The sequence below is a fragment of the Erigeron canadensis genome, chromosome 8, assembly GCF_010389155.1.
Source record: "Erigeron canadensis isolate Cc75 chromosome 8, C_canadensis_v1, whole genome shotgun sequence".
NCBI classification, from domain to species: domain Eukaryota; kingdom Viridiplantae; phylum Streptophyta; class Magnoliopsida; order Asterales; family Asteraceae; genus Erigeron; species Erigeron canadensis.
In genome coordinates, this window is record NC_057768.1 from 47,160,892 (window position 1) to 47,183,693 (window position 22,802).

General features: G+C 35.2%; 4 protein-coding genes across 6 annotated transcripts; 1 reads left to right on the forward strand and 3 right to left on the reverse strand.

Moving 5' to 3' along the window:
• Positions 1-8,016: 8,016 nt before the first annotated feature.
• Positions 8,017-9,883, reverse strand: LOC122578294. Its single transcript, XM_043750223.1, has 4 exons — positions 9,532-9,883; positions 9,244-9,408; positions 8,974-9,141; positions 8,017-8,290 (listed from the first exon to the last, which is right to left on the reverse strand). The coding sequence occupies exons 1-4, from the start codon at positions 9,607-9,609 to the stop codon at positions 8,141-8,143; spliced, it is 561 nt and encodes a 186-aa protein (XP_043606158.1). The 5' UTR covers positions 9,610-9,883; the 3' UTR covers positions 8,017-8,140.
• Positions 9,884-9,967: 84 nt separating this feature from the next.
• LOC122578293 (mitochondrial carnitine/acylcarnitine carrier-like protein) lies at positions 9,968-12,705 on the reverse strand. 3 transcript variants are annotated; one of them, XM_043750221.1, is made up of 4 exons: positions 12,621-12,705; positions 12,157-12,247; positions 10,753-11,144; positions 9,968-10,573 (listed from the first exon to the last, which is right to left on the reverse strand). In XM_043750221.1, the coding sequence occupies exons 3-4, from the start codon at positions 11,142-11,144 to the stop codon at positions 10,057-10,059; spliced, it is 909 nt and encodes a 302-aa protein (XP_043606156.1). In that variant the 5' UTR covers positions 12,157-12,247; positions 12,621-12,705; the 3' UTR covers positions 9,968-10,056. The 3 variants fall into 3 exon arrangements, with proteins under 3 accessions (XP_043606156.1, XP_043606157.1, XP_043606155.1); XM_043750222.1 differs by lacking the exon at positions 12,621-12,705 and adding an exon at positions 12,430-12,563 and having other exon boundaries at positions 12,157-12,243; XM_043750220.1 differs by lacking the exon at positions 12,621-12,705 and adding an exon at positions 12,430-12,563.
• A 1,150-nt stretch (positions 12,706-13,855) lies between these two features.
• LOC122580471 (mitochondrial carnitine/acylcarnitine carrier-like protein) lies at positions 13,856-14,923 on the reverse strand. Its single transcript, XM_043752743.1, has 2 exons — positions 14,532-14,923; positions 13,856-14,360 (listed from the first exon to the last, which is right to left on the reverse strand). The coding sequence occupies exons 1-2, from the start codon at positions 14,921-14,923 to the stop codon at positions 13,856-13,858; spliced, it is 897 nt and encodes a 298-aa protein (XP_043608678.1).
• A 3,692-nt stretch (positions 14,924-18,615) lies between these two features.
• On the forward strand, positions 18,616-22,374 carry LOC122578751. Its single transcript, XM_043750777.1, has 8 exons — positions 18,616-19,042; positions 20,353-20,504; positions 20,610-20,705; positions 20,781-20,843; positions 21,161-21,229; positions 21,603-21,705; positions 21,803-21,963; positions 22,054-22,374. The coding sequence occupies exons 1-8, from the start codon at positions 18,718-18,720 to the stop codon at positions 22,204-22,206; spliced, it is 1,122 nt and encodes a 373-aa protein (XP_043606712.1). The 5' UTR covers positions 18,616-18,717; the 3' UTR covers positions 22,207-22,374.
• Positions 22,375-22,802: the final 428 nt, after the last annotated feature.

Here is a 22,802-nt window from a genome sequence, read left to right on the forward strand (position 1 = left end):
AAATGAGTGGGTTAATAGCTCAGAGTTTAAAGAAGTTTTTCTGTAAAATCGTGAATTTAAAGAGTGCCAAGTAAAAATCTAAGAGGATAAAACTTTCTTCTAATATACGAGTATAATTTTCGTGTTTTTAATCAGATTATTAAAAAGTTTTTTTTCTTATTAAATATTGAGTGAAAGACTCTTTAACATGAACTTAATTAAGACAAATACTATATTAGGTCCAAGTCATGTAAACTGGGCCATTAAAAAAGAAGAAGCCACGCAATTAACTCGTCTAGTCGCGCCGAACATATATATACTGTATTCGATAAGTGTGAAGATTAGAAGAGGACGCTAAATGAGTGATGAACATGAAAGACACATACTATCAAACCAAATGAAAACAAACAGAATAAAGAGATGCTTATGACACTGTAAATTTAGAACTGGATGCAATATACGGATCAACTATGTGCAAACTACAAAGTAAATTGTTTTGCGAAAGTCTAAAACTTTATAAAACTTTGGTGCCATTTTAATTTTATTAAATCTTCATACAATCATACTTTCCAGTATGTATATGTATATTACATTACATATATAAGGGTGGGGGGAGAGCTTCCCTGCTCCTCCCCTCCCCTCCCTGATTTTTCTTCTCCTTCCCCTCCCCTCCCCGAAACCTAGGAGCACTTCACCACCTCTCCCCTCCCCTCCTCACCCTTTTCTATTTAATTTCATTTCTATTTATTTTTAAAACTAAAACATTTTTATTTAATAAACTAAAACTAATACAACTTAAAAACACAAATAAAACACATAATCTTATTCAAACATACGAAAATAAGTAAATCATAAAACTTAATCAACATAAACATACAACTAAGGCGTCGGTCATCCGTACTGCTCACAAAGGGCGCGTTTCTGCGCCAAAACCATCTCCAACATCGGCCCGCTGAGGTGATCGTGTGGCCTGATCACGAAGTCCATATCATTCTGTCGCTGCTGACTCTGGACCATCCGTGTCATCTCCTCCTCCCGTTTCCTCCTAGCCTCCTCCGCCGCCATATAGCTATCCATCATCGCCTTCTGCATCTGCATCTTCTCCTCCCGAGCTCGTTTTTTATCCTCATTGTCGCATTTCAACTCTGCGACCATCTTCAAGAACTCCTCAGATGTAGTAGAGGCGGAAGGAGTAGCCTGCTTACCCTTAGCTTTACGGCGGGGTGGCACGGGTCTAGCCTGATGTACTGGTGCATCATCCATGTCGTTCCCTCCCTCCTCTTCTTGCTTCAAGTGGTCCTTATTCAAGTCAATATGGACCGACGGCTCCCCTGATGAACGTACATGGACAGACCCTTCCGTTCTTGCCCTTTTGCTACCCGACTCCTCACAAATCCCCTCCAAAGTAAGAACCTCTGACCATTTCGGTCCTCTCCTCAAAACCTGCCACGCCTCTACATGCGGAAACCCGGACTTGTTATTGTATTTCCGCATATACAATGCCACGGCCGCCTTAAACACATCCTCGTCACTTTGGCCACTCGACATCTTACTTTTCTTCACATTGTAAATACCACAAAAACCCGACACCTTATGCTTCAAATCCTTCCATTTCGACTGACACATTTCAGGGGTACGTCCCGACTCACGGTTCAAGTGTGAGTCCAACTGAAACTTCACCTTCTTCCAAAACGAACCCGCCGTTTGGGCGTTTCCGACGTATGGATCCTCAGAAACGTTTAACCAAGCTTTTGCCAAACACGCCTCTTCATCCTTCCCCCAATTTCGACACTCTCTTTTACCTTTAACCGAGACTTGGGTCTCGGGTATTGCTTCCACCTCTTCCTCCTCCACGTCTTCTTCTTCTTCTTCTTCATCTTGAACCTGCTGAGTCGCGAAGTGTGATGATGAACCACCCGCGAAACCCGAAAACCCGGTTTGAGTTTCATTCGCAAAACCCGAAAACCCGATATTCGGTTGAACACTTGACGGGACAGAATCGAAAAACAATGGATCCATACTATTCAAGAAATCTTCAACACGTTGTGGCCTATACACATCTTCAGCCGTATTTTTTTGCGAAGGAGGAGGTGACATAATATCGCGATTGTTTAGCGGTGGCACGTTTCTACGTTTTTTGGGTAGATTTGAGTAAGTGGGTTCTTTTGGTTTCTTCCCCCTATTCATTTTTGAGGGTTTAGATGGATGAATTGTTTGAAAAAAAAAAATAAAGAAGAAAGAATGGAGGATGTAGTTCGGCAGAAAGAAAAGAAGAAAAAAAATGAGGAAGAAAAGAGAAAGAGAAGAGAAAAAGTAGGGGGCCCACGTTTTTTTTATTTTAATTTTTTTTGTAACGGTCAAATACTCCGGCACCCAAACCGACACCACGGTGCTCAGTCCGCTCCCCACCCAACCGGTACCGGGGGGTCGGGGCGGTGTGCCATCCTGTACCGGCCCGGTACCGGTCCGTGCCTATACCCACTTCGTGCACCCTAAAGACAACCCCATATTTACTGTCATAGCTTAGTTAGCCTAGCAAACTTTGATACTTGACATAAATGTCACGGTAATAATGATTTATGTACATACACATATCAAAAAGAAAAATTAGAACGTAGGTCATTCAGATCTGTTTCTGTCACTACATACGACACAATACTAACTATAAATCAAAGTTATAAGATGTGAATGCTGTTATTAATTTAGTGTAATTAAGGGATATGGCTATAACACTTGGAAATGAGTTTGGAAGTACGTATACACCCATTAAGTAAATGACATCTCTGACCCAAAAGTTTTATAATAACTGATAGACATAACTATAATGTTTTTTACATGAATTCTAAATGTGAAATTGCTAGCATGACATGATTGGAATTTACGTGTAGAAATTTGATAGAAGTACAAGTTTAAAAATGGAAAAGTGAATATGTAGGTAACTGTGTCTTGCTTTGATAAGGAACATAGGCACATGATGTAAATTCTTATTCACATTTCCATTTTGTCAATTCACCGTATAGTGAAAAGGAAAATCACAATCATGCTGTCAATTTCTATTCTTCATTTCACATGGAAAACTCATATATGATATTATATTATATGTCATCAAACATATATGAAACTTTGCCACCTCCTATAAATATGTCCATCCATAGACTGCATGAGATATGAGAAAAACATATACGTAAACTTTGATCTCTTTCAGTTATTAAATCCTTTGGATGTCTCTTATAGAGAATTGATACGTGAGAAAATATATACAAAACACGAAATACTCTATAGCGAACGGGTTCTAGATTTCTGCCAAAATCTAGAACATTACTCTTTGTATTATCCCAAAACAAAATTCGTGTAACCCAGACAGTTAGGGTCGAATTGTTGTTTTCGGAAAGTGATATCACGATACAAAGAGATATCCAGTTATTGATTTCTTACCTTGTAACTTGAATTTCCCCAACAAATACGTAGCGAAACACATAGAGAGTAATCTGATACAAGCAAACTCAAGTATAAAACGACTAAGAAGGTTCAGATCAACACATGAACCAATAACAAGCCATTACACAAACTTGTATTTTGAAGGCAGTAGAATTGAAAAGGGGGGTGTATGTGAACTTTAACCAATAGATGTGGGGAGTGATGTGTATGTATATGAAAAGTAGGCCGAGTCCACCTCATTCCATTGCTGGTCCAGCCAGGCAACCAACAAAGCTTTTTAAGCTATTTTCTTTAAAATTTTCGTTGCATGATATTATTATTTTATATTATCCTTTGTAGTCCAAAATTAATGTGATCCATGAGTTTGAGCATGGACTTATATGTATTGGCGGATATATGAAAAGGGTCAACAACAACTTTTTATAACATCATACACATACATACTTTATGTGACTGTGAGCAGCACTTTCTTCTTAAAGGTCTTAATCCCAAAGTTCAATCAAATAGGATGAATCATACTGACTAATCAAGAAATGAACTTTTTTAGTTGTAATCCATAAATAACAGAAATTGGAGGTTTACTTTTTAATTTTTAAGGTTTTTTTTTTTAAACGATATAGAAAGGGGATTCCATTAGGTTACCTTAACATGATTAGGGTAATCTTAACCCTTAAATAAAAATCAAGGGTCACGATTCAAAGATCATCTTGGCCTTTGATTTTCATTTAAGGATCAAGATTTCTCCAACTTGACTCAAGTTGGGGAAATAACTTGAGAGAATACCCTTCCAACGATATAAAATAACAACTTATTTTCTATCTTTTAACAATTTTCTTTATTGATATTTCAACTAGTCATTGAACTTTTATAAATTGTTTTTTTAGTCATCGTATAACTTTGTAGGCGGACTACGCTCATGATGTCCTTCACTAAACGGGAGATGGGTCGAAATTTATTTATGAGTTTAGGGAAAGTCTTTTTAACAAAAAAAAAAAGGAGTTTTGTTTAGCTAAATATAAAACATCTCTTCTCTTCTCTTTTTTTAATAAAAGAGGATCCCAAAACAAACACCCTTCAAGAAATTGTCACGTGGCAGCTGACCCATATCGTTTCAAAATCCCTCACACAAACCGTCCCCTGTTTCTTTTCTCTTTTCTTTTTTCTTATCTCCTACTTCTTCTTATTTTCTTTTATTTTCTTTTTGATCCAGATTTTTAATCTCTATGAACATGACATCTGGAAAAAATATTTTATGAATTATCTAATATATATTTCAGATCATTGTTTATCATCATCGATGTTGTACTAAGATTCAAAGGTCTATTTTCACACAATATTCGGATCTCGATCAATGACGAACGGAAGTAAAATTGCAGGTTTTATGCGATAATGTAAGTCAACCTATATGTATCTATATATATTATGGATGAATTATGGATGAAATGGGGTTAGGGTAATGATTTGATTGGGAAGGTAAGAAACCCTAAATTTTGGGATGATATAAATTTTGTTCATTTGTAATTGTCAACTGATTGACAAACAAATTTGATGTTTAAATCATTTCAAATTTCCTTCTAACTTCAATCTAGGGTTTTTCCATACGCTTTGGTGCTGCATATTATTCTCATATGTTGTAACCAACTATTTAAATTGGATCCATTTGATTTGATGTTCAACAGAAAGAACATTCTCAAGGAAGGATATCAAGATAAACTGTAATACTCCCCCCTTCAATACTTAATCGGGTACTTTTTAAATTTTTATAAGTAATATTGAGTAGCTTAATGATTATAAAACTGAGTATATTAACGATATTATTATATCAAATTGTTTTGAGATTCATCTTTAATCAGTTAAGTGGTTCATTCTTCCACCAATTTATATATTCTTTCTGTATGAGAATTTATTATTTAATGTATTATGTTATATATTGATGTATTCTATCAATTAGATTTTGTTTTCTTTATCGACAAATTCATTGTTGAGTGAAAACCAACTATGGCAAGTGTACCAAAGGTGTGACCGTTCTTTCACTTGTGTCGTGGCTTTGAATTTGAAACACATCAACTTGAGTCGAGCCTTTCTGTTTGTTTTTGCTTTAGCTACTCCTTTGCTCTACTAACGTTTGTAAGAAGCCTATTGCTATGCTCCTGCCAAATGTATTAGATTGTTGCAGCAAATGTTAGATGACGAGTCAACGGTCTATGAGTACAGATGTACCTTTAAAATTCAAGTATTAGTTTTGGGAAAATATGATGAAGAAAATCGCTCACTACACCAATAAAGTGATTTATTCTTTGTGTGTAATTTGCTTTTGGTATTTTAATTGATTGCACTATAATAAGGTTAAGATTTTTGAAATGCTTATGTCCATTCTAGAGCCTTCCTACTTTAAAACACGGGTTAATTTGAGTAATCACAATGTGCTAATTACTTTTATGTTGTACAGTTTGCAAACTTACAAACATGTATAGCAAGCTAAGTATGTTCTGGTTATCTTTTAATGCCTTTATATGCTACCAATTAAAAAAAAATAGCGTCAACGTTGACGATATCTAAATCATGAGGTATATGTTTTGTGGTTCTTGCTTTTATTCTAAACGCATACTTTCGTTGTATCATATTATCATATCTTTTATAAGTTGGTTCATATCCCAAATCAAGAATTATAGTCATTTTAAAGGGAATAAAAACTATCCTACAAGGCTTAAGATTTTTATGTATTGTCTAAAGAGTGTCATGGACGCTTAAAATTTTGACTAATAGTTTGACATATGAATAGAAGCAGCAAAATAAAGTTCCTTATGGTCCTCTCAGCACCATACTTGGCTATAGATCTCATTGAGAAACTTTTATGAAATTGCCACTTTTAATATCATTCTAAGTAGCATCGGGATAAATATGTTGCCTTTCGAAAGGTTTTGTAGGTTCTCTATCGATTATGGAATTACTAAAATTACTGTTATGTGAGGAAAAAGTATGATAATTGCTTTGGGTGAAACCTCTGTGATTGATTATGACCTGTTTTGGATGCCGAAATGATTGACATACGTGATTGCTATATGTTGGCTTTTAATAGTGGAGTTGGTTTTGGGTTGTGGGATCATGGTGAGGAGAGTAGAAACATATATACATGCCACACGTACCTTAGCACGTTTTTAAGTATTTATATATGTGATTAATTTGGAACGATGGACGTGAAAAACATCTAATTCCATGCTTTGTTTGAAATGGTTTATATAAAGTTGTCATGGCATCTTAGATGGGTAAACATCTATATCTTCTTATATTGATGGTAAATGATAGAGAACGAGGTGATTTCTCACACGTAATGTTGGTAACAAAGCAAACTTTATGTAGAGCATGCTAAATCATAATGTTGTATATAAGTTAATTGTAAATTTTGGTTCATAAAAAACTAATCAGTGCCTATTTCATTTTTTTTTTGTTTTTAATTTCTATGCAGCATTCGTAAAAGCCAGAATTCACCCAAGCAAATTGGAATGTACGTGAAGAACAACACTTGGCTCCTGCGTATTTTTATAAGAATGAAGATTATCACGTTACAATTGTGAGCTTCTGTAAACGTATGCTCATAACAATCACTGGTTTCCTTGTGGTTGATATAATAATAGAATTAGAATAGACTGTTATTAAGTTTATAGGATGAGCCGATTAACCTGATGTTGGTATCCACCTGACTATCCAATTTCGTTCTTGACTCAACATGCTTGGGAATGTAATCATCTTTTGAAACTTGAAAGTACACATGACAATATGAAAGCTAACATGAGTTTTAGTCATCTATGCGTTTCATATTGTTTTTTATAATTTATCTTATGGTTCGTCTCACTTTTATATATATGATATAAGCAATGTATAAAAGTAATATCAAAGTAAGAAAGTTTAATATTTTAGTTTGTTAATCATGTCCGGATAATCATTCGAGTTGATTAGCTAGTATAAAATTATTTGCGGTTGCAAGATGGAAGTCTCCTCAATTGTGGAAATGAGGCCAAAATAAAAATGAACACATGAATGGAGTATTTGGTCATCCATTAACATGCAAGTTGCTATTAAACAATGCTATTAATTACAGTACTTGTTATTCACTAATCCACTTTATCTTTATTTTAGTTTCTCTTTAATCTTTATGTTTATATCTAATTATATTTATGTACCTTCGAGTAAGCAAAGTATGGTGCGTGTCGGCCATTTCATTCCAAAATGGCAAAATCATTACCTTTTCGTAAGTTCCTAACTTCCTATAAACCTCAAATACTTAAGAAATTTCAATAGGGTCATTTTGGAAATGTAAAGATACCAAACATTTAATAGAAGATCAGTTACCCATATTAAAAAAATTTATACATCATAATAGAAAGGATATCAAATACGAAAATGTTGATTTTTCTGTACATGAAAAGTTTAACCATATGGTTAGCAAATTGAAAAACCTTATAAATTATCTATGCTTAGAATTATTAATTTTCAATAGGGACATTTTGGAAATGTAAAATCATTTTTGATAGTAATGACAAGAACTCCTTTCTTTTGGTCATGTCATATGTGCAATATATATAAACAAGATGTACAAAATAGGAACAAGGCGATCCATATTTGTTTGTTTTCATTATTTTTGAGAGTTTTTCATACAAAATAAACACAAAAGGTTTAAGATGCAAAATGAAACAAGCAAAAAAACAGATTCGGGCGGCACTAACTAACAACCTAATAGCTTGAGATGTGGCCAACTGTTAGCTTTCTTCTTCCCATTCTCGAATGCCTTTTCATGATGATTATTGTCCCCGTTATTGTTTCGATTCTTCCTTTTTTGCTTCTGCTGCTTTTGTTCCACTATTTCACTCCCATTCTGTATACAAAATTACCGATGTTAATTAATAAACTATATATAGTCTCATTTGTTTGGTCTAGCTGTCTGTATGCAGAGGTAATTTAACAACTAAAAGGTATTGTGGTATATTCGTATTTTTTTTTCTTTGTAAAAATTAAGCTGCCAACCTTTAAAAATGTCACTAATTAAGGGTTTTTTTTTTTTTTTTGAACGGCACTAATTAAGGTTTTTGATAATGATAATCTTCAGAGTTGTCAATAATACGTTATTACGTACATTAAATTGTGACAATTCTTAGATATTATAAAAACAAATTATTTGAACAATGATATAAATGCTCAGTGTGTAATGATATATATATATATATATGTATACAGGATATAATGTAGGTAAATTCTAAACTTGTGCTACAAATTTCAAAAAATGATAAGCATCAGTTACCGGGACTATGTTTTATTATTAGTACATGTATAAAGGAGTTTGTAAATTGGATCATAATCCATAAAGCTAGAAATATAAATCTTAACAAATGGTTATGTTTAATGTACATTTACATGTAATAACCTTTTAAACATCCATATTTATCATTTTCCCCAATTTTGCTAGTATTAAATTAACTTGTGTTATGTTGAAGTCTACACAATGACTCACAAGGACATTAATTAATTGGTTGATCATTGATAAAGGTTCGGTAGTTTTACCTGCAATTCACAACCAGTACTGATGGGAAGGATATCTGAAGAAGATGCGCGCTTGCATTTGGGCTTAGGATTGTTGAAAACAGGGTATGAAGAAACCGGTAGTTCTTGTGGCCCAGAAAGCGTTGATGTTGTGGCTGAAGTTCTACGAGTTTCAATCTCTAACGAAAGCTGAAATTGTGAGGTGAATGTACGTAAGTATATATACATGAACCCCATGCAAAACAAGAGTACTTATGAATTTAGAAATACATAGTCAAGAAGAAAAGAGACCTGAATGAGACGATCTTCAAGTGACTCTATCCGATCTAGCAAATAAGTTTTCTTGTTGGCCTCCATGACGGTTGCCTTCAATGGTACACATTCGTTGTTTTTTCTGCCAAACGAGAATATATAGCGCCATCTTGATAGATTAGGATTCCTTGTGATATGCTTCAGCTACAAAGATATGTAAAAAATTATTTTGATTAGACCCATCGATATACAAACTAAAAAATAGCATTGATCTTCATGAATTACGGCTTATTAACTATGAAAAGAAGGGGGTGGAATTAAGCTCACAAAAGTTTCCATGCGATCTGGTTTTGAAAGAAGGGGCAATGAAGAGTGAGATTGCAGCTGATCCTCCATTTTTACCATTTTTAGTGTAGCAAGACTGTTTTGTTAGATATATGCAAGTACATGTGTATATATACATAATCAGTGAAGGTTGTACACGTGTTTCTATGGAACAGTAAAAATTGCCCCCTTTTTTTTCTCTGTTGACTGGACCAAAGGCATAGAGTTTTAAGGGAAAAGTTTGTTATACTTGGTCATAAGAATGAATCAAAGCTTTGATGTGAATTAGTAGTGCCTTTTTTAGGGGTGGAAAGATAACAAGATCAAGAGAAGAAAAATTTGGCAATTATCATATGTCAGATGAGGGAAAAACCCAATGCTTTTTAAGTAATAATTTTAGAACTGAAGCAAAATCCATGAACCATAAAAGAAAAACCCATGAACCATAAAAGAGAACTATTTCAATGCGTTAAAAGTAATAATTTTAGTCAATACAATGAATGTTAAAATTTGTAACTCCAACCACCTCTAACCCAAGCTTGACCTTGTGACTTCATAGGCTAAAAAGCAAGCAGCATTTGCTGGGATACTTCGCGCCATTGCAGGTCCAAAACCTTTATATAAACCACCAATTCCTTCAGATTTTAGAATCTTCTTGAAAGCGTCAATCGACCCTGAATACTTAGGGTTCTTGAAATCATCAATCTGGATCACACTTTTGACAACGTCGGTTGGGTAAACTGAAACCCAAAATGCACCACCAGCTAAACCACCTGCCATCATCAATGTACCCTGGCTTAACCCGGAAGTATCGGTCCCGCCAGCAATATATTGTTTTAGGGCCTCGTAGACACCAAACATTGTGGCATTTCCAGGGATTTCACGAGCAAATGTGGGCATCAACCCTTTGTAGAGACCTCTGATACCCCCTTCAGACCTGAGGACCTGCTTAGCCACGTCCATCGGACCACCATACTTGACCGCAGCTGCAACGGTTGCACCTGCTTCGGCCACTGCTCCTGAACTTGCACCTTGGGCCTGCAGTCTAGATTCCAAGATATAAGTTGCACCATAGACTGATATGAAGTTATATTTACCCTTAAACTTTATAGGTCAAACTCATTCTTCTGTGTCTAATAGTAAGACAACTGACCAATTAAGTTTTACTTAAAAAAGTCAATAGGCAAAGTGCATAACTATGATGCAGTTACAAGAAGCACGGACCTGCATTTAATTAACTCGGTTGGGGTGGCCAAAAAGGAAACTGCAACTCCAGCACCGGCTCCAGCAATAACCTGCTGGTACACAGTCAACGGTGCACCGGGTGCAGACCTCAATACGGTCTCCATTTGACCCCTAACGGAGAACAAGAGAGCATTGAAGGCTGCCACAGTAGCGAGTGGAGCCCCCATACCTTTGTATAGGCCGGCTGCACCTTCAGCCGCCAATGTCTTTTTAACAGCATCTATTGCACCTGAATATTTAGGGAGTTGACCAGGTACTGGAGTAGGTTGACTTTGGAGTTTGACCTTGATGGTATCAAAAGGGTGTCCAACTACCAGTTGGGCCACCCCTCCTACTGTTCCAGCAGCCAAGTCCTTTGCTACATCACCCATCTACAAATTGATATCTTTGTCACCAATATGTCTATATCTTTAAGTTCAAGCAATTAGTATTTAAGATTATAATTGACTACAACTTTGTATCAAACTTCTATGGCAAGAATGAAATGCCAGGCTTTTCATGAATATCTCAAGAACTGTGGATGGGGTGGCCGAGATAATCTTATCGACAATTCGGTTAAAGCTTTTAACTTTCAGATACTAGAGAAGTGCCAATGTCGAAAGGTTTCTAGCTGCATGGGACCTTCCGGTGTTATTAGCTGAGTCTAATTAAACTTTGTACGAGTCATTTTATTTTATCTAGCATTGGATAGGGCTATGGTTTTTTTTCCTGATTCATTGTATTGCACTATGGTGCATGGACGTTTTGTAAGTCAACTAGCATTATGCTATGTTGCCTATTTTTCGTTATAAGTGAAAATCGAACCAGGGTAATCCCTTTTACCCAAAAAAATTTGTATCAAACTTTGCTGTGATTAACTTTTGACCAGGGTTTGATGTATACATCTAAACACAAATTGTGTCCTTTGTCTAGGTACAATATATATACCAACCGGCCTTTGGCCTAGCGGTATCAATAACAATCAGGGATTCAGACCTTGTATTAGTGTAGTTAGACCGTTTTTAATAAATTTTATTATAACATTCGAAGTTGAAATTAATTCACTTGATGCTCAAAATTCAAAAACCAAATGTGGATGGACAGCCACTCCAGCAAAATAGCTGACTTCAATAAATTATGCCAACTTGAAGTTGCATTTGGTCCATAGCATATGTCATCTTAGACACACTACATTCTTGAAGATCAACAACTTTTTTTTAAAACTTTTTTTAGCTTGAATTAAAAAAAAAAAAAACAAAACAAAACAGTTCATTACTTAATCTACACCAAAAGAAGGATCCAACACAAAAAAAAAAGTAACAACTTGCAACTATCATAAACAAAGGAGGTGATTTGATTGGTTTATGTACAAAGGAAGAAATATAAAAGATTTCAAAATCATACCTTTGCAGAATGTTTGATTAGCCCACTTGAGATTGATCAAAGAAAAGATAACCTTAGCAAATCTTGCTCCAATAAACTCGATGAATCCTGCCTAAAATAACAGAGCAAATTATCGAAAATAACATTAACAGTATCGAAAAAAACAGAGCATCAAACGGATTTATATACGTATCAGATAATGTTCATGGGAATTCTACAAGATTGCATCTTTTCAATCGAATATCCAATTAAGAGACTGTAAAACACAAAAAGAAAGGAAAAAGATGAAAATACCAAATGGGTATAAGTTATTAGTATGTTTCCATGTATGAATCTTTTAAAAATCGAATCTTTTTGATAAATATGAGGGCAAAAAGGGTTTGTTTGAAATTGAAATACTGAAGATGTGAGAGCCACAAAAGGGAGATACAGAGAGATAGGATTGTGGGTTCTTATATATATATGGTGGGAGAAAAGATGTGAACCTGTCAAGAATTGAGGACAAGATTCAACGATCAATCTCAAAATACTTGTACAAAAATTTAGCACATATTTGTAGGTGAGGAATGGCTGTCCCTAAAGCAAACAAACACCAAAGATTCGTCACAATGTGGCAAAATTTTGGCAGAGTGGGATTGTCATTCTTTACCAACAAAGTCCATAATGCAAATTTACCAAATTCTCCATTCTCCACGAATATAAAATACTCCATGAGTAAATATTGCATACTGTAAGTAATAAAAAAGTTTATTAAATGTATACGTTAAGGTCATGTGTTGTGAGAGCTAGATATGCTGCTCTTAATACGCATACGTCAACAGCAACGGCAACGGTATCCAATCACGGCATAGCCGGGGTATGGGGGAGATATGATGTAGACAGACTTTACCCCAACCCAATAGTAGAGAGGCTGCTTCCAGATCCACCAAAGTGGAAAGGACCTCCGGCCCAAGAGTGGAAAAAATAGGGTTAGATCCACCGGAGTGGAAGCCTTAACAGGAAGAGGATAATCTCGATCTCAAAGTCTCAATCTCAGCTCGATCTCCGTCTCCTGATCACAAACTCAGATCCAGATCTAAAGTTTTGTTACCGTTGAGAGATGAGAGCGTATAGAGAAAGAGAGCTTTGTACTTTTTCATTATAAAGAAAACCAATAATCGGTTTTATAAAGTATCTATTATTTGTATTTGTTAAGGTACTATTCAAATTGCACTACCGGATAGTACACCATATCACTCAGGGTAGACTACATTGTCTTAATCGGTTTTTCACTAGTAACATCTTCTAAGGAAAAAGCCAAAACAAGCAATAACATAAAAAATTAAATAAGATATCCCAAACACCCCTAATTACTTTGAAAGCCATTCACTCATGTCGGAATTTTGGCATGGAGATCGTTTCCTTATCGTGTGTATAATACACTTTTGTTTCTTTCTTTAATTTATAAGTATCAGTATGATTGATTTAATGACCTACGTACCCACAGATTAATCTACACACTACCACCCTGTCTACTTACCTCTATCGGTTTCACAAGCTCTCGTGGGCTTTAATTGGTTTGTTGTGACGCTAGTAGACTACAATGCTCTCATCGATTTGGCGGTTACATAATGGGAATGAAGCAAAACCCATGAAACATACCGAAAACTATTTCAGTGCGCTTAAAAACAATAAACTTAATCATTACAACAAATGTTAAAGATCATGGCTCCAACCATGTCTAACCCAAGCTTGACCTCGTAATTTCATAGGCTAAAAAGCAGGCAGCATTAGCCGGGACACTTCGCGCCATTGCAGGTCCAAAACCTTTGTACAAACCTCCAATACCTTCGGATTTAAGAATCTTTTTGAAAGCATCAATTGACCCTGAATACTTGGGGTTCTTAAAATCGTCGATCTGTATCACACTCTTGACAACATCAGCTGGGTAAACTACCACCCAATATGCAGCACCGGCTAAACCCCCTGCCATCATCAATGTACCTTGGTTTAATCCAGAAGTATCTGTCCCACCAGCATAATATTGTTTTAGGGCCTCGTAAGCACCAAATATTGTGGCACATCCAGGGACTTCACGAGCAAATGTGGGAAATAACCCTTTGTAGAGACCTCTAATGCCTCCTTCGGACCTGAAGACCTGCTTAGACACATCTATTGGACCACCATACTTAGCGGTTGTTGCAGCAGCCGCGCCTTCTTTTGCCACTGCACCTTGGACCTGCAATCTGGATCACAAGAAATAAGTCTGCACCATAAACTGACATCAAGTTCAAATACTTTACTCACACCCTTCAACTATTAAGGTCAGATTCATATATCTGTACCTAAAGATCACACATGCTTGACATTAAAAGTCAAATGGAAATAACTAGGATGCAATTACAAGAAGCACCGACCTGCATTTGATTAACTCCGTTGGGGAGGCCAAAAAAGAAACTGCGAATCCAGCTCCGGCTCCAGCAATCACCTGTTGTTTCACGGTCAAAGGTGCACCAGGTGCAGACCTCAACATTTTCTCCATTTCTCCCCTAACAGAGAACAGGAGAGCATTGAAAGCGGCTGCAGTAGCAAATGGAGCCCCCATACCTTTGTATAAGCCGCTTACACCTTCAGCTGCCAATGTCTTTTTAACAGCATCTACTGCACCTGAATATTTCGGGAGTTGACCAGGTAGTGGAGTAGGTTGACTTTGTAGTTTGACCTTGATGGTATCAAAAGGGTGTCCTACTATCAATTGAGCCACCCCTCCAACTGTTCCAGCAGTCAAATCCTTTGCAACATCACCCATCTGCAAATTTATGTTACACTCATTAATATGTTCATCTCTTTGAGTTGATGAGTTCAAGGCCTTGGTATTGAAAACAACATTCAAATTTTGATTTTAGCTACAAACAAATTTTGTCGTGATAAACTTTTTTCCAGGTTCAAGGGATTTAGCGACCTTCCACATATAGAATTTGAAGTTCAAATCCAATCCATTAGAAACCAGATATTTCTAAGGTGCTTTCAAAAAAAGAGGCAGCTTTTATTCTCAAAATAAACTAAAAGCTTCGGACTTAAAAACACGCAATCCCATATATGGTCTTAAGGGCATTACTTGATCTACACCAGCAAAGGGAATGATCTAATACGAAAAAAACTTACCTGTGCAGAATGTTTAATTGAGCCACTAGAGATTGATAACCTGAGCAAACATAACTCCAGATAACTCAATGGATTCAACCTACATAATTCGGGAAAAAATGAAGACAACATTAATATATGACATGAAAATTAATAAATAGAGCATCAAGCACATTAATTTATATAGCAAATGATGTTCATGGGCATCCAACAAAATTGCCTCTCTCAATCTATATTCATTAAAAAGACTGAAAAACAAACCAAGAAAGAATAATACCAAATGGGTATGAGTTATTGGTATGAAACTTATAAACGTCGATTGAATTTAATGAATATGCTGGGTGCTAATGGTTCAAGATTGCAGGTGCATATTTATATATGGTGGAAGAGGATAAGAGATGTGAACCTGTCATGAATTGAGGAAAACATTCAACGATCAATCTCAAAATACTTGAACTAAAATTTAGCGCATATTTGTAGGCAAGGAATGGTTGTCCCTAAGCAAACGAACACCAAAGATTTGTCAAATTTTGTAAGAGTGGGATTGTCATTCTTTGCCAATAAATTCCCCAACAAATATTTACCATAAGCTGCATGCATAAATATTACTTTACTACAAAATAGCTGCATATTTTTAAGCGTAGAAGCCAAGGCTTCTATAACTTTTTATAGATTGAAAGGACTCATAGCTTGATCAATTTACCTTACTTAATTTCAATGTAGTTACACTTGGGCTAAAAGGTCTTGAGGCGGTCAGCCCAGAGATCCACGTCCAAATCGCCTTGGGATAGCCGGCTACACCACTCCCATAGGCGATCCAGGTTCCAAGCGATCCCCACAGGTTGCTTCAAACTCGTTTTACTATCACGAAGACCAATTAGGTGGAGCCGTTGAAAACGGCTAGTTCTTTTAAAAAAAAATAAACTTTTTTTTTAAATCTTTCACACTATGTATATATATACACATACACATTTTTTACATTTTTATCATCTTTCACTCAATCACTCTTCTTACTACTTTCTTCTAACAAATTTTTCTCCAACAATTTCAACAATCCTTTCAACAACCCGGGACACCGTCCATGCTCAAACGTTCCACAACCTGATTTGTCGTATTCCAACTTGCTTAATAACCCGGCATTGTATCAATACATGGCACAAATGAATGTTAACCAACAAATGACTACACAACAAATGACGGGTTTTCCTAATTGGAATACCCCACGATATACATACGGATTCGGTTCGTCACGACAAACGACGCCACCTCAAAACACACCGGCACAACACTTTAATTTTTTTTGATCGTTTTTTTTTTTTCATTCTAACTTGGTTTTTTGAATGCTTCAAAGTTGGGATGCTCGTGTTAACATCGACCTTAATGAATTTGACGATTAGGAGCCGGTGTTCCAAGAACGTGTTGGTGGTAGAGACACGGCTAGGAGAGCGGCATGTTTGGGGTCGTCGGGTTCAGGAGGCAAGGGTAAGGTAAAAGCTAGGTACAATGAGACGTCTGACCATTTGTCGGTGAAGTTGGACGGTTTGATGGACATAAGCAAGGAGCGTGTTAGTATGGCCAAGGAAAAGATGGAGTGGCTAAAATGAAGCTTAAGGCGAAAAGCACGATCAAGCTCATCAAGTTATGAGTGTTGACCACCGACTACAATTATCTTGACGAACCCGAAAGGTCGATCATGGTAAAGGCGCAAGAAGACATTCACCAAAAATATGGATATGCTTAGTTTTCTTTTCGTTTTTGTGTTGCTTTTTTTAGAAAAATATTAGTATGTGTAACTTTGTTTTTTTTTTTTTAAATTAAAATGTAATGTTTATGTATTAAAATCTAGTTTTAATTTGTAACTTTTATATTAGGCTCTAATTATGTGACTTTTTTTTTTCTATTTAATATTAGATAAAAATAATATGTAAAATATAAATCAATCACAAGAAGTTGCCACTCCATTACATCCTAAGCAACTCATGGATATCACATGACACTTTCTAGTGCAAACACCCCAACCCAGCAACTCCACTCTTTTTGGACTTATACTGTTGTTATTGACTTGTTTATATAACTTTAGTAGTTGATTTATTTTGTTATTAAAAGCTCTTATAACTTTGGCTTTTATTGTTTATTCAATGTTCCGTCAATAAATATATTACACTTTATAGTTGAAATATTAGTTTAGAATTTTTTTTAAAATCACATAAATATGATAAATGTGATAAGTGGATTTTATCATCTTATAAATTAAGAGTATTTTTAGGTTTACACTAGTTTGGTACCCGTGCAATGCGACGACGATGACAATTTAGTGGTATTGGTGATGGATGGTGATAACATCGACAATTAGCGTCGAGTGGTGTAATCGTGTAAGTTGATGTAATGGTTATAGTGAAAGTATTTTAAAAGATAAAGACTTAAAGTATAAATTAGCAAGATAAAGTTTCAAAGTGTAAATTAATTTATTAAGGTCAAATTTAGTAATCTTTAATAACCTTTTTCATAAAGGGTGTTTATTAAGGGTAATTTAATATTTTTGCATCTAACCATTTTTTAATACTTTTTTAAAATAGGGGTTGATAATTATATACCTCTATCAAGAGGAATGAAATCATGAACAGTGAACCAGGCTAGCAGGCATAACTTGCTTATTTATTTTTTAACCAGGCTAGCAGGTAGTTGCGCAGCTGTCTGCTAGCTTGCTTATTTATTTTTTAACAATAGCTGCGTATTTATTTATGTTTGATATAAGTATACATATATTTATGTTCTTTTTTATATTTTTAGTAGCCTATTAACATGTTTGGTTTTTTTATGATATATCGCAAACATTTTAACGTAATTATGTACGTAAATACGATCGTTAAAGCCGGCCCGTAACGTGGGCTTATAGACCTATTAGTTATTAGGCTATCTCCAATGCAGGTGCCCTTGGATATCCTTTGCCGTTAAAGTTTGTCCAAAACTAATGATTTTTTGAAGGATGCTCTTATCTAAGAGCATGTTCTTATTTGTCCTTACCTAATAAACTTTTGTTTTTAGTGGAGGTAAAATGATATGTAAGGATATATAAGGATGTTTGTATGGTTAAAGATAAAGTTATAAGATTTAAAAGATTTGTAAAGATGTATAAAGATTTATAAGAATATGATGTGAACTTCCTTAGCATTGGAGATAGTCTTATAGTATAGATTAGAGTAGAGAATGGAGGAAGGGGAGTAAAAGATGTGGAGTCCAACAACCCACCCATGACCCACCTTGTCACGCCTTTGTTATCAGCCGTCGATCTCCTCCTAATCATGATTATCATCATCGTACATATATACGAGTACTACATAGTATGGTGAGGAGTACCAGATTTTTGAAACATAACTCCGTTGACTAATTCTCCTCCCCCACTCGCTCCGCTAGTTGTATCTCAAAAATCACGTCATTAATTAATTATATATATATGGAATGGAGTTAACACCGATGATATCCCGATCGGCTTCTTGTGCTAGCAAAAAAGGTTTTAATAATGATTTGATTTTGAAAAAGTGGAGATACAACAACAACGTTCCAGCTGCTGGAGGAATAAAAAGATTATTCGTGGGTGTTAAAGCTACGGGGGAGACAAGTGGCGGAGAAAGGAAGATTAGTGGTGGTTACCGGAGCTCCTCCGGTGGCATGGAGGTTATTACATTTAATGATCTTATTAATAATAATAACAACACAACAGATACATTATTATTAAACTTGCCGGACAATATTGGTGCCCTTGTTAGACTTGTCTACGGAATCGGTTAGTTTTTCTTTATTACGTACCCATTTATTGTCTGTTTATTTACTACACTACAAAAAAAAGTGACCGAGTTCTGTCCGTCCGGATGCACTCTCGGCTCGCCAATAGATAAAAAGATATGACCATTTACATTGTTATTTTTGCTGTCTGGATTGGTTAACATTGGTATTTACAAAAACTATCTTTTCTTTTAGAACGGCAAAAACTATCTATTTTAATATTTGTTCAATATATCTAACTATAGCTTTTATCAAAGTATATATCTGCAGTAAAATATTTAGTACGGAGTAATACTAAACTTTAGTCCAGTACTCTAGGAGTAATTCATCTATCTAATTCTGTTAAAGTTTGACATGTGTTATGTATTTATTATTTTTCATCATCTCATTCTTTAATTTAAACATATGTCATGATCATATAGTTAATCATTTCTCTTAAATTAGGAGTCTATTATTTCTCATACCAATACCAATAGTTAATTTGACAAATTATAGAAACGAAAGCACGATATTCCTTCTACCAAACATATATAATGATTGAAAAGTATTGTTTGTTTGTTTTTTTAAACATAAAGCATAGATGATATCGGTTATCTCTTAGAAAGTGAGGATTATTAATCATATGACAATCTGTATTTAATACGGTATCATGTCCACTAATAGTTTGTCAAATGTTTGGTCACAACATTGGTAACCTAACATTTCTCTTTACGAATGGCAACAAAATCAAATAAAGTGACCAAATTATTGAGACAATTATACCTTTTGGATTAAATTTAGTATACGATTGTTCCTCACGTTAAATACACCATTATCTCATATGACATATTTGAAAGAGAAATATGTTATTTTTTTTAAGACCATCTTCAACCGTACACATTGGTATTCAAGAGACAAAAGTCTCTACCAAATAGACCAACTTTTGGGCATTGGCTGATTTTAAACAAGATAAACAACAAATGGAGCAACTCTATGGAATTCATATACCCTGTGTTATGTAGATTTTAAGCTAATTTTTTAGTACATACTTAAAAAGGGCTGATAGGAATTTACCTATATTATTCAATTCAAGGAAGTTCTGCATGCACTTTCAAGTTTCTAAGTTCTAACCACTGTAAAGCTCTTAACTCTTTAATTTTGTTCACAAACCTTTACATATTTTACAACCTTACTATAAGTAGTATAAATCCAATAGAGTTGACAAATCTGCAGTAGATATGTGGCATGTCTTTGAGCATGAACTTTAAGAATTTATGTGTTCTAAATATTTAGTTCTTTTATGGTTCCTGATCGAATAAAAAAACATCGCAGGGATATATGGCACGATGGTGTTAGCAGGGAACTTTATATGCTCCGCCTTAGGAATTGATAGCACCGGAGGTTATTTCCCATCCTTAGATGCCATTGTTTCAGGAATTGGATACTCTGTCCCTCCAATCATGGCCCTTCTATTTATACTAGACGTATGCTTAACATTCTTGTAACACATAATCAGATTTCACTTCATCTCAATGCAGAACTTTATATTCTATTGTTGTTTTGATTGTTCATTTTTTTTTTTTTTACAGGATGAAGTTGTGAAAGTGTCACCACAAGCTCGTGCAATAAGGGATGTAGAAGATGAGGAGTTAAGAAGCTTTTTCTACGGAATGTCTCCGTGGCAGGTACAATATTTTTATATGTCAAATATTTCATCTTCATTTTCTTCTTGTAGTGTCAAGTCAATAACTTTGTTGCAGTTTATACTTATTGTCGCTGCTAGCTCCGTTGGTGAGGAGCTCTTCTATCGAGCTGCTGTCCAGGTCAGTTTTTATCATAAAATTAGCTACATGTTGATTTCTCACATGGTTACAATGTTGGTTACAACAAATCAATCTCATTTATCATCGAAAGTGCAAAATGTTTTGTGACTAAATGTGTTTTTCCCACTGATATATGCAAATGTTCATTAAATGTCTATAAATGTGAACAAATTGGCCCATATTTTTCGAAGTCTTGAAGAAATAAAATGTAAAATTGCATTCCCTTTGTAGCGTGCAAATGATTCATCTTGTGACTTGTATCATCTTATCTATACTTGAAGCATGAAATTTCTTTATTTTGTTTTTCAATTAAGTAGGGAGCATTAACGGACATTTTTTTAAGGGGCAACGAATTAGTAACAGATGCTCGCGGAATGGCTGCACTGGTACAACCTCTCTATCTTCATCCTATAGTTGATAGCTAACTCATAATATCTGTTATGTTGCATACTAGTAATATGTATTACTTCCTCTGTCCTAAACAAAAACTGAGTGTAATCATTACATGTCACTTTTACTTAAGATAACTTTTTTAACCTTTTCCATTTGTTCAATACTCCATGCTCTTTTTTGAGCTCTATAATACCAACTTCAGTTAGGGGTGATATAGCCATATAGGAAACTTAATCAATTACAATCTACCCATTTTGAGTAGTGGACAACTATTTTGGGACAAGCAGACAATAATTTTGGGACGGATGGAATTTAATTAAGGGGATTCCATGATAACAAATGGGTTTGTGTTTTTTAATCTTCTAGGCTGGGGTGCTGCCACCATTTGTACCATTTGCCCAAGCCTTTGCTGCCGTTATTACAGCTGCTCTCACGGGTACACTCTATTATGTTGCTGCATCTCCAAAAGGTTGATCTCCCTATTTTACTGTCCTTTCATCTGGTTATAATTATTAAACGGTTCAGAAGCTAAAGATTTACTTGGTTTATGCCATATTCCCCTTTAGATCCTACTTACATCATAGCACCAGTATTGAGCTGTCATTCCGGTCATGGTGAAATGAGGAAGCTTTTTGCAGCATGGTATGAGAGGAGGCAAATGAAAAAGATATATTCTCCGTTACTTGAAGGGCTTCTAGCCCTTTATCTTGGATTTGAGTGGAATCAGGTAATACTAACAAAACTTCTATTTGGTTGCTATTTTCTCTTATTTCAGTGAAGAAAAAGTCACCTGATTATTGGTTTCTTGATGATACAGACAAATAATATTCTTGCACCCATTATTACACATGGGATATACTCTGCAACGATACTAGGACACGGGCTTTGGAAGATTCATGATCACCGGCGAAGACTCCAGGAGAGAATCCAACAACTAAAACTCGAAGAAAAGAACTCAGGTAAGCTATAAATTAGGGCAGTAGAACCTTTTTTACCTTTCTGAATATAGGAAATCTGTATATTGCATGCACAGAAGAGGTTGATTGTAAACAGAGTAAGTGTGTACAGGCAATTTGTATACATATACATGTCTCATTTCTTGAACAACATAATAAAGAATCAAACTTAAATGGTTTTAGCAGAGTTGTGCAGGTTCACTTGAACCCATTGAGGAATTTTTTCATGTATTTACAGATATAGTATAATTACTTGGGTTAATTGAACCCGCTGAAATTCTTTTAGTAGAAGTTAAAAGCATTGGGATAAATCTCTAGTTCCTTTACTGTTCATGAAAGTTCATATAGACATAGCAACTTATCTAAATAGCTAAGCTGAGAAGAGGGCCTTAACCCTTAAGCATTTAATATTGTATTTGTTTCCTTTTTCGGCTCATAATTTACTGAGCTCAAACTCCATTTCTTTTAGGATTCTTCGAAATAAACTTTGGAAGATGGTGTTACCTTAATATCTTTCAACTTTTTTTAGGAAAGTAATTTTTTACTAGGTATTGAAAATAGTTCCGTAAAAGCTGGACCCAATAACATATAGTTCTTGTAGCAGCGCTGC

Coding starts and splice junctions, on each gene's coding strand:
- LOC122580471 (XM_043752743.1), bottom strand. CDS start 14,923: ATGGGTGATGTTGCAAAGGATTTGACTGCTGGAACAGTTGGAGGGGTG. Junction 14,361..14,531: donor ACGGAGTTAATCAAATGCAG/GTCGGTGCTTCT, acceptor CTTGTGATCCAG/ATTGCAGGTCCAAGGTGCAG.
- LOC122578294 (XM_043750223.1), bottom strand. CDS start 9,609: ATGGTAAAAATGGAGGATCAGCTGCAATCTCACTCTTCATTGCCCCTT. Junction 9,409..9,531: donor CAGATCGCATGGAAACTTTT/GTGAGCTTAATT, acceptor ATATCTTTGTAG/CTGAAGCATATCACAAGGAA. Junction 8,291..8,973: donor GTACTGGTTGTGAATTGCAG/GTAAAACTACCG, acceptor TTTTGTATACAG/AATGGGAGTGAAATAGTGGA.
- LOC122578293 (XM_043750221.1), bottom strand. CDS start 11,144: ATGGGTGATGTAGCAAAGGACTTGGCTGCTGGAACAGTAGGAGGGGTG. Junction 10,574..10,752: donor ACCGAGTTAATTAAATGCAG/GTCCGTGCTTCT, acceptor CTTGGAATCTAG/ACTGCAGGCCCAAGGTGCAA.
- LOC122578751 (XM_043750777.1), top strand. CDS start 18,718: ATGGAGTTAACACCGATGATATCCCGATCGGCTTCTTGTGCTAGCAAA. Junction 19,043..20,352: donor TAGACTTGTCTACGGAATCG/GTTAGTTTTTCT, acceptor AAAACATCGCAG/GGATATATGGCACGATGGTG. Junction 21,230..21,602: donor CTCGCGGAATGGCTGCACTG/GTACAACCTCTC, acceptor TTAATCTTCTAG/GCTGGGGTGCTGCCACCATT.